The following is a 14,978-nucleotide window of genomic DNA, read 5'->3' as shown; positions in this document are numbered from 1 at the left end:
CTGAACAGAAGGGGAAGCAGAGCAGACAGGGAATGGGGATAGTGAGAGGTGGTAAGTGGGAGAGAAAGGTAGTGTCATAGGCGAGTCTGCAGTGTGGCTCCCTGGATTGGGGGTATCAGCCCATTTAATCACAGATGTTTTGCTGCAATTGGTGAAACTGCTGTTTTGCTGCCATTTTGAGGGGGTGGACTGGGTTAGGGTGCATTATAAATTGAGGATTGGGGTACTGGTGGGTGGGGGAGCAATAGGCCATTGGAGAAGGGCTATGCCCCCATAAACAAAACAGGGGAACACGCAGAAAACATGCACATGTGATCAAATGGGCCTAATCCAGATTAGGCAGTCATGGACAGTCCAGGGCTTCGAACAAAGGCCCTTTCAGGAAGTGTGGAGAAAGTGAGTCTTGCCGGAGGGCTGATATTTTAATCGGTTTATGCAACTGAAAGCTTTGGCTTCCGTCTGCAAAATATATGGTGTATAGTCTTTCAGAATTAGTTGGTCATCCCACTGTTCCTTTTTCCTTGTTGGGTAGTTGAGAATCTTCACTGCAGGTTCCAGAAGATTTAGTCTTTTGTTTCTCAATATTACTGCTTGCTCTCCCTTTCCCCTGAACATGCTCCTTACCCCTTGTTCCAAATGTAGAGACCCTTGCTTGTTTGTATGATTCCGTTGTGATGGGTATGCAGGTGTACACCTTTCCTCCAAGATACTATCTCCATTGAAGTTTCTTCTCTCTTTCTCTTCGTTGCCCCACTTCCCATTATTGCATGTCTTATGGTGTGGATCTGCCCTACAAGCTTCTTCGTGATGCTTCCCCTCTCCCTGCACTTCTCATACTCCACACTGATTGTTGCCAAGAGCTTAGAAATTCACTACATGTTATGTATGGGCTGCCACTCAGTGATTCTCAATGCATTGTGATAATCCGATTATGCCATCACTAGCAGTTTGCGGTTTAACACACGACGTTCTAGCATATGTTATATATTTTATGTTAAGTTCAAGATCCATCGGTAATTCATGGGGTCACTTCTGTCGCCCTCCTTAGACACCGGCATTACCACTGATCACTTCCAGGAAGGGAGTGTAGGTAGGTCCCTGTGACTTATTAATGGTAATTGAAAAGGCTAAACGTATAGGTAACTGTATTCTTGTGAATTTGAAAGGCATATTTGTATCAGATGGAATTAGAGTTATGCATGCTATAGAAACAGTATTTAAGTTCCATCGATTACATGGGCCTCTAGGATGCGTCTTTGTAGTCATGTAATGGTCATCTTGTTCCATTGCAGAGTCCCTGTGTTGGCATAAGATTGCCTAGTAGCATAATTACAGCACCTACTTTCAGTTTTAGCTCGTGAGGAGGCATTAATCCTACAGCGATTCACCCTTTAAAGACGGAAAGGTTGAGCCTGAAATTAACCATTCATTGACACTGGAACTGCCTGTGCCCTGTGTGAAGAGAAGTGGGGGTGGAAAGAATTAACTTGAAATTATTCCAAATGTTTGCAATAGTGGAAGGTGAAGGTGACCGCATAGAACAGCGCACATTCTGTTTGTTAAAATGATAGCTGTTGAAGTGGTAGGGCACACATAGGTGTGCACTCTGCCATTTGGAGAGCAGAGGGAAACCGAACACTGATGAATTGCATTAGCTGAGCACGAAAACATACCCAAGCATTTTATATATATATATAGGATGTGCTAATAAAATCACTACAGTTTCCATAATGCAGCAGGATTGTTTGCTTCTCTTCAGGGTAACCATCGTAGTGGCCTTTGCTCAGTAGCAATCTTTTCATCTTTCTGTCCTTTCATGCAACACATACAGACTCTCGCCCTAAGAGATGTTCATTACTTCACTCTTCCTACTCCTTCTCCAGTTCCTATCTCATGATCACTACGGACAGTGGTCGAAATGGGCGGGAGTCGGGCTCCTCTGCTTTAAAAAAAAAAATACGTTTTACTGTTACCATACTTTTATTTAAAAAAGAAACAGTTCAGGAATGGTTTAGTTTTAAAATAAAACTGTAGGAAGAAGTTGAAACTTGCACTTCAGTGTGCTTAAACAGCTATTGTGTTTGTGGGTTTGAATTGTGCATGGCGATGGGGTTTGTGGGTAGTGGGAGCAGGCCAGCAGCAAACATAGTTGCACTACTACTTTTTGTACACTTCGACCACCGGCTACTGACAGCTTCCATGTCAAACACGCAGTGGTGATCTGCCGGATTCAGTGTTTGTCTCCTCCTACAGAAATACCCTCCCCAAACTCTCCCATGGCAGCTCAGCAGCTGTTCCAACACTGGGTCTCTCCTCTTGTATGGCAGCCTGTGCTCTGGTCCGTTTTCTTCACTCTATGGATGACATTTTTCAGATGTCCCTCCTTCAGGTTAGAAAGCACCATATCCCTCAGCAGGCTGCACTATTTTCTAGGCATAGCATTAGGGTCTCCCACAGCCTCCAGCAGGTGCTTGGAAAGCTACGTGTGTGGTGCTGTCTCCTGGGTAAATTAGTCCTCCTTTTATAACACCCAGACAGAATCACCTGCCCATAGACAATATAAAAAGACTGAGGATGCCATGTTGCTTGGTTAGAAGGACACCTTGCCAAAATGCACAGCATAAATAGGTGGTCTTGTTTTGTCATACATACATCATAGTTTGGGGGAGTTGTAAATCTTATTAGTCCCATCACTCTTAGCCTTTGATGAATTGGCCTCCCAACACAGACTGACAAACAGCATGTGCATGCTGAGTGCAACAACACACAATAATGTAGTTATGGTGTACATGATGTAACACCAAATCACACATTTACCCAGATTATGGTGAAGACTGCCACTGGGAGACCAATAAAGAGAAGTTCTATCTTATGTACACTGTCATCCCACCCCCACACAGACAGCAGGAGCCTGCATAATGTTGCTGCATGGAGACATGCAGTCCAAAATGGTGGACTAGGTTTATATTACTTCCTGTGCCCGACGTATTCAATGGCATCACTCCCAGAAACCATAGGCAAATAAAGAGGCAGACAAAGCTCACAGGAATCTAGGGGCAAATAGGACAAATGAAGCGCTTTTTAGGAGACAAACACAGGTGAAATGGAGGGATGGGGAGGTTCCCGACTATAAAAAGTCACGCCAGGAGGCAGAAGCTCAATTCAATTGTGGAAAACAAATGGAGGGCACTGGAGCTGCTGGATCTTCTGGGGAGCCTGATGAGAAGATGCTGCCTGCCAAGAAGATCCTTGAGTCTCACACCGGCAAAAGGGATTGCGGGGATGCTAGGAGGATCACTGGAGACCGGCGAGTCCCAACTATGTATGTGAAAAAACATTGCGACTGCTGGAGTTACACACTTACCATACACCCTTAGAGGGCTAATTAACTCAGACTGCTAGGTCTTACACCTACCATGAATCCTGATGGAGCAGAAGAAGTCATTAAAACTGCTGGAGTTTCACACCTGCCCTCATCCTGAGTGGGATGATGATCCACAATACTGCTGGAGTTTCATACTTACTATGCATTGTGAGAGGGCTTCAAAGTATATTGACACCTAGAATCTCACACCTACATTTAAACTGGGGGGGAGGGGGTTGAAGAAGCCCTCGATACTGCTGGAGTCTCACAACTACCTGCCTCTTATGTCTGAAAGATTTAAGAACATCCTGTAATTTTTGTAATTGTTATTTTGTAATCGGTTATTTATAACACGCTTAATACCCAGAGGTTTCTAAGCGTGGACCAGGGGATCGAACCTGTGTTGCTCAGCATCGTCTTGTCTCCAAGGAGAGTGCCTTGTCCCCGAGCGATCCTCCCTCTTGACCCATTTAGAGGTTTGCAAATAAATATGTCAAACTTAACCGTAATTCTCATATATTCATTTGCTGATTCGTCAGAGGTTGCGTGAGAAGTTTGAATCGAGAGGCCAAGACACATAGTCCTACCTATCAACACATGAGACATTCAACATAAGAAGCCGAGTTGGTAAAGACACGCTAACACAGGGGCCAGAGTTATTAGTATTGAATTTACCAAAAGGACCCAATGCTTTCCCCACAGTTTTGAAGATGACATGTTGAGAAATCAATGAAAAATACTTCATGACCCGAAAGAAATCCCAATTTGATACATCATAACCAAAAGCCAGAAGAATGGAGCCAGTACAGCATACCCCTATTCACTGGTCACAACTTCCTTGCCTATGAAACCTCAAATCCCACCGTGCTTACGCAGAAATACTAGAGGATATTCGAGAAAGATTAGGGAATGAGCTATCCGATAATTAAGGGTTTTGGAGTTGTTGCATTTTAAAAACCCACTTGGAATGCATTTCCCGCTTTGCGAATTAGCCACTAAGTGGTCACCAAACTGTGATCCTGAAAACTTTACATTACCCTTCACTTGGAACAATTTATAGAATCTTTCCCAAGGGACATGCAGAGGTGAGTGAGGCAGCATGGTGAGCCCACTTTCAAAGAGGTCCTAAATATGGACTCTGCTACCCAGCAGGCCAGAACATTTAAGGTCAACTCGCTCCATTCATCAAAAGACCAGCAATGCGTTAGCACAAGAAAAATGGACCAAACCCCCTCCAACCCCCGCTCCATGGGCCCGATTCACAAAGATCTGCAGTGGTGAAAGTCAAGACAAGCCCACAGCATCCCACATTTGCTCCTGCTACCTCGTACCTGATTTAACTAATTCAGACCTGCCTGGAGCATCTCCGAGATGCCATTGAGCAAATCTCAGCGAATTGCAGTTGCACATGAGCAGCTCAAATATTTTCTCCAGTTTTAGGCTTTGCAAATAAGATATAAGGCAACAGGAGAACATAAGACACGTTTAGGGTGTGCAAATCTGTTTTTAATCTTCCCCTGAATATCATGCATACGTTATGAGTTTCAACCAAAACCTAAAGTAACAGCTACAGGGAAATCTATGGCAGGTGAGCTAAGGGAACCCAAATCGTTCCCTAGTTAGGAAGTCTCATCACCCCTACAGCGTTACACCTACAGACATATAGGCGACTAATCCAGGTTCTATCCAGACAGTCAGAAAGAGGAGCCAAGGAATATTTAATACCTTACAGACCTCTTGTCAGTGCATTTCTTGACCATATAACTTCACCAAGTGTACTGCAGTCACGCCATGTTTTGTTATCTGTGTGGTAAAGGAGGAAACACTTAAATGCAATGTCCATCCAAATAGTCCACGCCCCCACAGGAACCTAACCTGAGCCTTTCCCTCCAGTTCTTCAACTGTCTATCCTGAGGCATAAGCGTTACTTGAAGATTGCGCAGCGATCGGCACCTAGGAACCACTGAACCAGATATGAATACCGTCATAAGATCCGCTGTGCTCATGCAGACATAGATGAAACGCCCAAAACACACATTCAGGTTAATGGGAAAAAGTTGGCCATGAATGTGGACTTATGCTCCGTTAACCAGAAACTGCAGTTATTTGGACAGACTTTCCAGACTTTGACCATCTCATTCATTAACAGCAAAAATTGATATACCTTAAACACCCTCATATCCCCCTTCCATGAGCTACAAAACACATCCATAGAAAACAAAAGCCCGGCCACTGAAACAAGACATTTAAGAAGGGATACAATTCTATGACCTCCCATAAATCCCAGCGATCCTTTAAGGAATGGGAACTGGAGTATAGAACTCCTGTATAATGAAGCACTAAGTGCCTGGGGGAACCCAGAAGAGGATTCCCTCATGGCGTAGCTATAGACTCGGTAAGGTCCAGAAGATTCAGGAACTCTTTAAATGAGGCAAGAGAGGAACCTTCTGTGTTTCTTCCTTATTCCTTTTTATGACACAACAGAGCCGTCACAGCTAAAGGGAGGCTGTGTGAGGAATGTTCCACCCCTAAAGTGTTTGACAAACTGCACGTGAGCGATGCATGCCAACTCTCAAAACTGTGTAGTTGTGGTGAACATGGCAGAGCGATGCCAAATCACAAACTCACCCTGATTATGAAGAAGGCAGCCACCTGGGGACCCATGAAGAGAAGTAATGCCTTCTGCATTACTCCATGCATGCCACCCAGTGAGCGAGAAACTATGATTTGAACATTATGAAGAATACCATGTACTCTAAACGCTGATTCACGGACATCATTAAACACGCAAGCCTTGCTAGCCAGGATGCCTTACACTACTGAACATGTTGATACCACCAATGCTATCCAACAAGGTTTGTGTAGTGCTCTTTCCTGTCATCCAGTGCTAGATAGGTACTGCTGTGTGGCCCTGCTAAGTGTATTGCCCCTTTAAGAGGTACGTCATGACGCCATGCCAATTTAAAAAAATATTTTAAAAAAAAAAAAAAAAAAAAGCACCACCTGCACGCACATGCCTCAGAATGGTGGCAGACTCCAACAATGGATTTACGGTGTCCCGTATCCCTCTGCGGGCCTGCAGGACCGTGATCGGGCATGCAGGCCCACACAGTGTGATCACGGTCCTGCAGGCCTTGCAGACCTGGGACCCTGAGGCCAGCATGGTGTCCTGGGTCTGTGCAGGCCACTCTACAGTATGGGTGCTCCAGGCCTGCCTTGTTGCCCGGCACCCCAGGCCCATGCCTGCATGGGTGATCAGGGCCTGCCCTGCAACGCAATAGGTCTGGGTGATCCCGGCAACCCAGCAAGTTGCTTGGCACACCCAGCACCAACCGGGCCAGCTCGTGCGAGTTTGGCCAGCCCCACAATAGGTACGATTTTCTGCAGGCGATAATGCTAGAATGAATTATTCTCATTTGGTTTGTTTTTTCATTTGGCATTAATGCTTTGTACTGTCTCTGCAAATGTGTTTCGTGCCCGACATTGAGGTCTCATTTCTGGTAGTGGGCGATGCTTCCCAACCATTATGAAGGAAGCCACATCCGCTGGCAGCCGCTGTTCCGCTTAGGATGTGCTCGATCGTAGGACAAAATAATATGCTTTAAATAAATCAAGCAGAAGCGTTGCTAATCATGTCATCTTTCCTTGCGTTTCCATGTAGGATGTCCTGTCGCACACTATCGGTCGTCTAAATAATGAGCTCTTCGTCCGAGTTTCCTTTCCGCTGCCAGATAAAGCAGAAGAAGGGAGCACTGTTGCAGAACTTCCGGTTAGATCTCATTTTACACTTGACTGCTGGCCCACCCGCTTAAAGATGGCGCAGCTCTTACTCCAGCGATGTGCATGTACAGGTATGCAAATGATATTGCTGATGATTAGCCCTACCCAGATCACCCTTTCTACAGTTATCCAAAAATGGACAAAATAAACATCTGCAAATGAAATAGGTCAGCATGCAGAACTCAAGAAGCAGGTTAAAAAAAACAGTAAAGAAAATCAAACTGTTTTTACCATACCTGGGTCAAACCCTTGCATTTGTTGAATGCAAAGGGTTCCCCTCCTGTGCGTCATTCATTCGCTCTCTCCGGATGTCCAAAAAATGAGTCTGTTGGTTTAATAATCCCCACCACCTCCTACCATCCTCTCACTGCCTCTCCTTCAAGCATACGACTACCAAACGCCATGCACCCATCCCACAATTGTCCTACTGAGAGGCCTGTAGGCCTCTCAGCCTTATACCGCCTTCTGCACTCCCTCCCAACTGAAGTCCCGATTGCTCTAATGGGTACATTTAGCCTCGCAAAAAGATTTCCCGCCCACAGACTCGAAACTCGACTCTGTCTAACCTCTCTTCACAACCAACCTATTCATGAGTAAGGCAATTCTCTTGAGCTAATCGTCCTAATTTACTCCCTTATTTCTGCCAACCCCACAATGGACCCTTCCCCGTCTTATCGCAAAATTAACCTTTTGAGTTTCTCTACTCCTCTTCCATCACCTTCACTCTATCACAAAATGTAAGGCGCAATCTGACTCTCGAGCAGCCTACCTTCCAGGGGCCACGTTTTCCTTCCTAGATATGCTCCCACCACTGGCCTCTTACAGGGAATAGACCTTTGATGACTTCAACGTCACCCCCTTTTAACGCAGTATTATGCCTGCACCTTTACACCCTCTACTCTGTGTCACCAAACTTAGATTACATCAGTGATGCACCTGCTAAAGACGGTTACACAAAGCCATCTTAGACTGTGGAGCAAATCCGCCCCACTCCTAGAGCATATACTACAGATCTGCACACCACCAAATCCAATTTATCCACCAACTGTATTCCTAAAGGAGTGTTGGTCAGTGGTTTCATTGGTGGAATACTATCCTAATTAGGTTATCAAAGAGTGTGTTTCTTTAGGGCTCCCCACTTCCTCTGGTATAGTTCAGCATCTAAATTAGGCCTCTTTTCATTAATAGACACCTTTGGTGTCAACTGCTATTCCTATGACGACACCCAGCTCTACATTACAGTGGGCATGTAAAAAAAGAGTGACAGAGTATAGCAGATTGTCTGAATGTAGTAGAAAAAGGCTTGAGGGCAAATCAGTTACAATTCAATGCACGAAAGAGGGAGATTATTTTATTTCGTGCTAGGCTACTCATTGAGACTCCGAAGCAGGACTCCCTACCTAGCAACTCTCCCGGCCAGTCGGAAAAGGGGTTAAGCTATCAAGACCCAGTTGTTTGGAACAATTTGCCTACATCCTTTATACAACTCCCTAATCTTGAAAAGTGTTGTAAAGAGCTTAACCCCTCTCCCCCACCCCCCACATCCCTTTTCTGTTAATCACTCAGGGTGTTGGGTGGGCCTCGAGTCAGTGGTCCAATGCTTTGAGACAGTTCATTTTGAAACAATGCGCCTGTCCCTTCACTGCTGAGCTTTAATCAAGTCTATGCAAAAAGGATGAGCATACTCGTGCTTGGCACTTCAATCAACCTCAGTTCCTCTCTCTGCTCTCATCCAATAACAGGTGTTATTAATCTCTCCTCTACCCTAACAGCCATGCTCCTCCACTCGCATGCAAGCTCTCCTCACTCTACAAATAACTTTGCCCTCCATTTCTCCTGTAAGATTTCAACATTCAAGACACTTATATCGCCCTTCTCTTCCTTCTTCTCCTGGTCTATATCCCACCAACTTCCACCAGATCCCGACTAAAATCCTTTTTCCCCTACCTCGCCCCTGAGCTGGCTCCCATCCTTTGTAAAGCCAATCCATCAAACTCCAGAAGCACTCCTTTTATTCCTCAAATCATTGGAAAACTTCCACCAATCTTTCCAGCTACAGCAAGATCTTCTCTGCATGCTTTAAAGTAGCCACTGTTCTCCATCAAACAGACCTCTGATGACCTGAACAATATCAGTCCCTCCTTTCACTCTAAATTCCAGCAGCCATCTCCTACAAGATCACCAGCTACTTGAAAACTCATAGCTGTCCCTCTACAGAAACAGTACAGACCCATGCACCCAACTGCCTGACGCCAGCATGTCATGGCAACCTCTCCTCCATCCTTACCCTCCTAGACCTCTGCAGCCTTCGGAATTGTTGACACCCTTCTCCACCATACCCTGTATTTCCTTTGGACCTAGTACATTGCACCGACATGGATCAAGTCACACCTTTCTGACTGATTGTTCATTGAACATGGAAACCTCCGATTCACACCTTTCCCGTTAGGAGTCATCCTAGACTTTCTAATTGGCCAAAAACCCATTACTCTGCATGTCCCTCTGTAAACCTATCTCATGCTTTGCGATTTCATAGCACCTTTTTTGTCAATTGCACCAACATCTTCTATTCTCCACATTCATCTGTGCTCTCCCATGACAGATCTCAGACTGTCTCTCAGCCATCTGACCGTGGATGGCACATTGCCGTCTTCTGCAAAACTCCTATGAGACAGAAGATTAAGGTCATCCATTTCCCAGCCCGAAATGCCCCCCTACCTTCCTCTCATCTACATCCATCTCCTCTGATTTCCCCACCCCAACGCCACAAAACTTTGGGTCCTCATTGATGGTGAGCAGAAATTTCAACAGTTCCTTGCCTCTACCACAAGTGCTGCAAGAATCAACCTGCTAAATATCAGGAAGTGACATTCCCAGATCACCTACTTACTACGAAAATCCTCATCTTCACTCTAATACTCATGGACTACTGATGCAGCCTCCTTTAACACACTCTTTAAAAGCTCCATTGATTTGCACCTACCTCGACATATGGTCTCCAAGCCGGTTAGCCTTCTATGCAAAAATGGTCCCTCTTCAAATCTCTACTGTGAGTGTTCAAATCTATTCATGACCATGCCCCATTTTGCCTTGCTGCATCCATTTGCTACCACCAATATGCATGAATTAAAGTTGACCGTTAAACTTCATCTCCAACTTCCAGATAACTCATATTTCTTGTTTTAGATTTATGATGCATTGTGCACATCCTGGTGAAGGCCTCAGACCTCGAAAATGGGATGGGAAATGCATGGATTTGGGAAGTACTCAGAGGGTGACGTGGCCAGTTGTATATGGTGTAACAGATGTGTATGGTCCAGTCTTCCCAGGGTGGTCAGGGACGCCATTTCACCAAAATGTATGGGGTAGAAGACGCGACATCACATGACCCTTGACCTCTGATGACATCACAGGATGTTTTGTTATTTGACCCCCATCCCGAAGTGACATCCCAGGAAGCTATGGAACACGACCCTTCACAAAACAGGTAGTGGCATCACATAGCATTGGTCCCAAGTACACTACAAATAATATGGTAACGATATCACTATAATGTGATATACAGTTCATGCAAGAATGGATCACCATATGTATCATTAATATCAGTGTGTATAGGCCCATATTACCAAACAACTGAATGCGAGCAGACCTCCAAGGCCAAATGATGATGTGTTTTTATATAGCACTTACGCTTGAGCGCTTTATATATTACAAATATACATACACTATCACCCAACCTGTGTTGGTACTCATTTAGCCACCTCAGAAGGATAAAAGGCTGAGTTGAGGTCTTTAAGAACAGATTGAATCAGTGACTCACCCCCTGAAGTGTGCCTGAAATAAACCTTTAATGAGTCTAGCAATTATGGTATAGAATTTCAGAAAGACAAATTATGTGTTATTCCTATTCTTTCTTATTTAGGGTCACTGTTCAAAGTGTTACTCTTTTTGTATCCCCCCTTTTTTTAAAATTATTTTTAAAAAGGTCTGAACAAGAAAGCCAGCCACTCCAGAAAAAGCCACATTAACCACAGCCCAGGAGCTTGCTTTTTTTTTTTTTTTTTTTTTTTTTTTTTTTTTTTTTAGGGGTAGCAAGGGAGACCACAGGGGTAGCAGCTGCAACCCCTGGCAACCCTCAAATGACATCCCTGAATACACTAGAATATTAAAAATGTTAAATTAGCTACTATAGCTAAGAACTCTGCATAATGCAACCAACTCTGATGGGGGGGGGGGCAATCTTAGGACAGACGCGTGAAGGACCGACACGTGATGGACTGACGCGTGAAGGACCATGGGTAAAATGCAAGTCACAGTAGTGATAGTATTACAGAGAACTCAAACACTACTCGCCAGGTGGCAGTCTCTGCATCATGTAGGGAGGCTTAAGAGTACCCAGGATTGGCCTGCTAAATAGTGTTGAAGCTGAAATTTCTGAAGCCTCCGAGCATCTTCATTAGACCATTGTTGGCACCTGTGCAATAGCAAAGTCAAAAGGTGGTAAAAGGCGGGCCATTTTGGCCAGCAACGTTGCTGTGCTACACTACTTGGGGGCTTTTGTTGAGCACATGCCCTGAACTCGGGCAGCAGGCTGTTACTGGCCTAAACAATGCACCCTACAGGAGATTATAAATGGGATAATGTATCCCCTACCATACGTTATGAGGCTATTGCAATTCACCAAGTAGTTTCATGACCACATAGATGAACAAGGCTGAAGGCAGAGTTCCTTTATTAGATCCCAGGGCTCCAAGGTTACTTGCAATATCCTTTTAAATGTATGTTAGGAGTTATTTTGGTCCCACAGTCATTCCCTTAAATACCTCGTCTCTTGAATAATCTAATGTAAGAGATCTTCCGTTTGCTGAACCAGAATAATCAATACAGAATCTGAAAAAGGCTTTCATTTTTTGCTTAATAATAAGTAACATGCAGATACATTGAACTCTACCAGTGCACACATGGAACACTACCATAAACCGTTTCTGGTCAATTAATGGCTGTAAAGTGACACAGAACAGGACCCTGTAAGCAATGAATTTGAAAAGCTTTTCACGGCTTTAAGTGCTGCAGTGACAGCCTGAAAACTCTCCCGACTCCATCAGCAGACATCACACCTGAAGTGTAATAGATTACAGATCAGCTGTGATGGTCACAACTGGCCTGTGATAAGATTCCCCGTTTTTATACCGATATTGCAGGCTGCTATGTGTTAAGATCCAATTATGTGCATTTCTCTGTCGAAACCTCTTGATATGTTCGTCACAAAAACAATAGTTCAGATTCAGAGTCTGAATATTACATTTTGAATGAGAAGAAAAAAAACTAAAAAAATAAAAACCACACACTGAACCAACTTGTCTAAAAGAAATCTGCCATCGGAGTCCCTCCCCCAAACAATAGCAAGCCCTTTCCCATTGGTATGGCTCATGGTCAGCTTTTTGTCCACAATCACTCCCACTTCACTGGGAGCTCTTTCTTTCTATGCTAAATCCAATCTGCCCCCCCCCCCCTTTCGCACCGCCTGTCCAAAGTGCCATTTTCTTTTTGTTACCTAGAACTTCAAAACAGGTAGCAAACAAAGTTTAGTCGACATATGCTTGTGGCTGGATTTTTACAGTCCACATTATTTGGTAGGTGGGACAGTTCAGCAGCCTCACAGTATCTTCTGCTGCATTTTTATTAGCAGCTCTACTGCAGGCTTGCTGAACTTAAGGTTGTTCTTGGCACGTGGACCAATAATTGAACAAATGAGTCAAAAGGATAATTTTCTTTTTTTTATAATAAGCTGGTCAACAGGTTGTTTTTCTTTTTCTCACTTCCAACAGCTTTAAAACAAGTTTAACTTAATATATTCCAAAAACATGTTTCAGACAAGAATAGTTTAAATAAACAAAGTGTCATAACTATTAGCAGCAGTTCTGAAACAATGACTTCATTATTGCTTCAACTCACCGGTTGTGAAACATTCAAGTAAACAAGAGCACATTTTCCCAGGTAGGGAGCATGTGTGGAAAATACTTTAAAAACAATCTAAAAAAATGGTTTTTAAAAAAATGTTCTTTACAAATGTACACATTTGTTATTAAAGCCTTGCCATTGGCTAAAATACCCACATTAAAAGATTCCCATGTGCCAAAGAATGTTTAAAACAACACTATCACACATAAGATTAGAAGGTACAGAACGGACTTCCATTGTTAATGGCCAGTTCGAGGGTTCAAATCCCCTGTTGTGTCAAACAGTCCTTCCTCAGAAAGAATAGGTGCCCTCAGAAGTTGCTTTCTGGCCTGTATCCGCTGACATTTTGGGCAAGTTCTATCTTGCTTGAAGCATCGCTTGTGGAAGCAGGCTTTGCAGTCTAGGGAACAAAAATGAATGATGAAAAATTAAATAAAGAATTCCATGTTTTCAAATAGAAAAAAACACATACTCAGAATTCTTGTTTTAAACCGCCCTCCAGCCCCCACTTCAGTCTTCCCAGATTGTGAGAGGTCTCAAATCATGAAATTCACATGCATGGGGTGTAGGAGAGTGCTCATGGTTTTCCAGGAGAGAGACGACCTCCCACAAATATTCTGGGGGATGAGGTGGGGGTGGTCCGATGTTATGGAGAATTTTCATTTCTGTGCCAATTCCCTTTACCCTTAGAGACCCCCCAGCTCTTTTGCTGGACTGAAGACTTTTACTCCTGAGAGAAAGGGGCCCTTTTTCTCACTCATGTGTTTTCCTGACTATGATTTTCTATGTTCCTATGTTTTACTACATTTTCTTGGGTGAAGAACTGTTCCCAAGAAGAGTAAGATGACCCCTGTCTTACTTACCTTTACTTTATGGGTCCAGCACACATCACCCTATGTGGAGTGTTGGTGGGGTGGGGGAGAAGACGGTTGAGGGGGTGGGGTCGGGGGTGGGAGGGATTTCCTAGTAATTATTTTTACCCATTCCTCATGTAACATTCTGTTACACTAACGCAGTGAATGGCTGGTGGCAGTGTTTTTTTTTTTACTATCTAGTGGCATGTATCTATCTACATGTATCTATCTACTTCAGCTGCAGTGCTGCACACAAAAGTGAACATTTTCCGACAATTGCCCCAGTCTTCTTTTTTTGCCATTTCTTCTAGGCTTTGCATCAGGTTTGAGTCCTTTGTGTAGTTTGCCTTTGGCGGGCTTTAGCCCTGAAGCCCGCAGAGGGTTTTGTATGTCTGGAAAAGCAGGAAGTGAGGGAGTGTCCCACAACTTTTATTGTCCTTTGTCTCTAGGTGTGCCTGAGTGAAACCAGTTCCTATTGGCTGGCTGACTGTCCTTGAGGCCAGCCACCTTACTGTGCGATTGACAGCCTAGAGCTGTGAATGAATGGGAACTTGCATACAAAGTGAGGCTTTTGGGACTAGAAGCAGAGTCGACCACTGGAGGACAGAATCCGAAGCAAAAGACTAAAGACACCAGCAGCACCCTCGTAGACCGCAAAGTGCCAGGTGAAGCCCTGCAGCTGTGCTGACCCCATGGACAGGGAAGAGCCGCTTCACCAGTGAATCCTGCCAAAGACAAAACAAACAAGGGACCAAACGGGAATGGCGCGCAGAGCAAGTCTCAAGGATCTTTCCAACAAGAAAAGGCGAAAACACAAGACCGGGCAATTTTGACGAAAAGGGCACTCATGGGTGCTTTACTGCAGCTGCAATTGCAGCCCACAATAGAAACTCTCAATGGTAGCAAAAGGTAAACCACTGCCACCAACTGTTAAATTGTAGTTAAGGTAACAAAAATGAGAAACTAGACAAAAAGGGGATACTAAGTAACCCCTCCAGCAACCTATTCTAAAATAGTGT

At 44.2% G+C, this 14,978-nt stretch overlaps 1 protein-coding gene across 3 annotated transcripts in view; it reads right to left on the bottom strand.

Annotated features, from left to right (window-relative positions):
- Positions 1-12,908: 12,908 nt before the first annotated feature.
- RUBCNL (rubicon like autophagy enhancer) overlaps positions 12,909-14,978 on the bottom strand; it is a 166,299-nt gene continuing 164,229 nt past the window's right edge. For all 3 annotated transcript variants that reach the window (XM_069639061.1, XM_069639060.1, XM_069639059.1), the window contains exon 15: positions 12,909-13,505. In XM_069639061.1, coding sequence (XP_069495162.1) covers positions 13,345-13,505 — 161 coding nt within the window. In that variant the 3' untranslated portion in view covers positions 12,909-13,344. The remainder of the gene's footprint in view (positions 13,506-14,978) is intronic.

Source organism: Ambystoma mexicanum, chromosome 7q (genome assembly GCF_040938575.1).
Source record: "Ambystoma mexicanum isolate Mex_15411 chromosome 7q, UKY_AmexF1_1, whole genome shotgun sequence".
Lineage (NCBI taxonomy): Eukaryota > Metazoa > Chordata > Amphibia > Caudata > Ambystomatidae > Ambystoma > Ambystoma mexicanum.
This window is presented reverse-complemented; position numbering and strand designations above follow the sequence as displayed.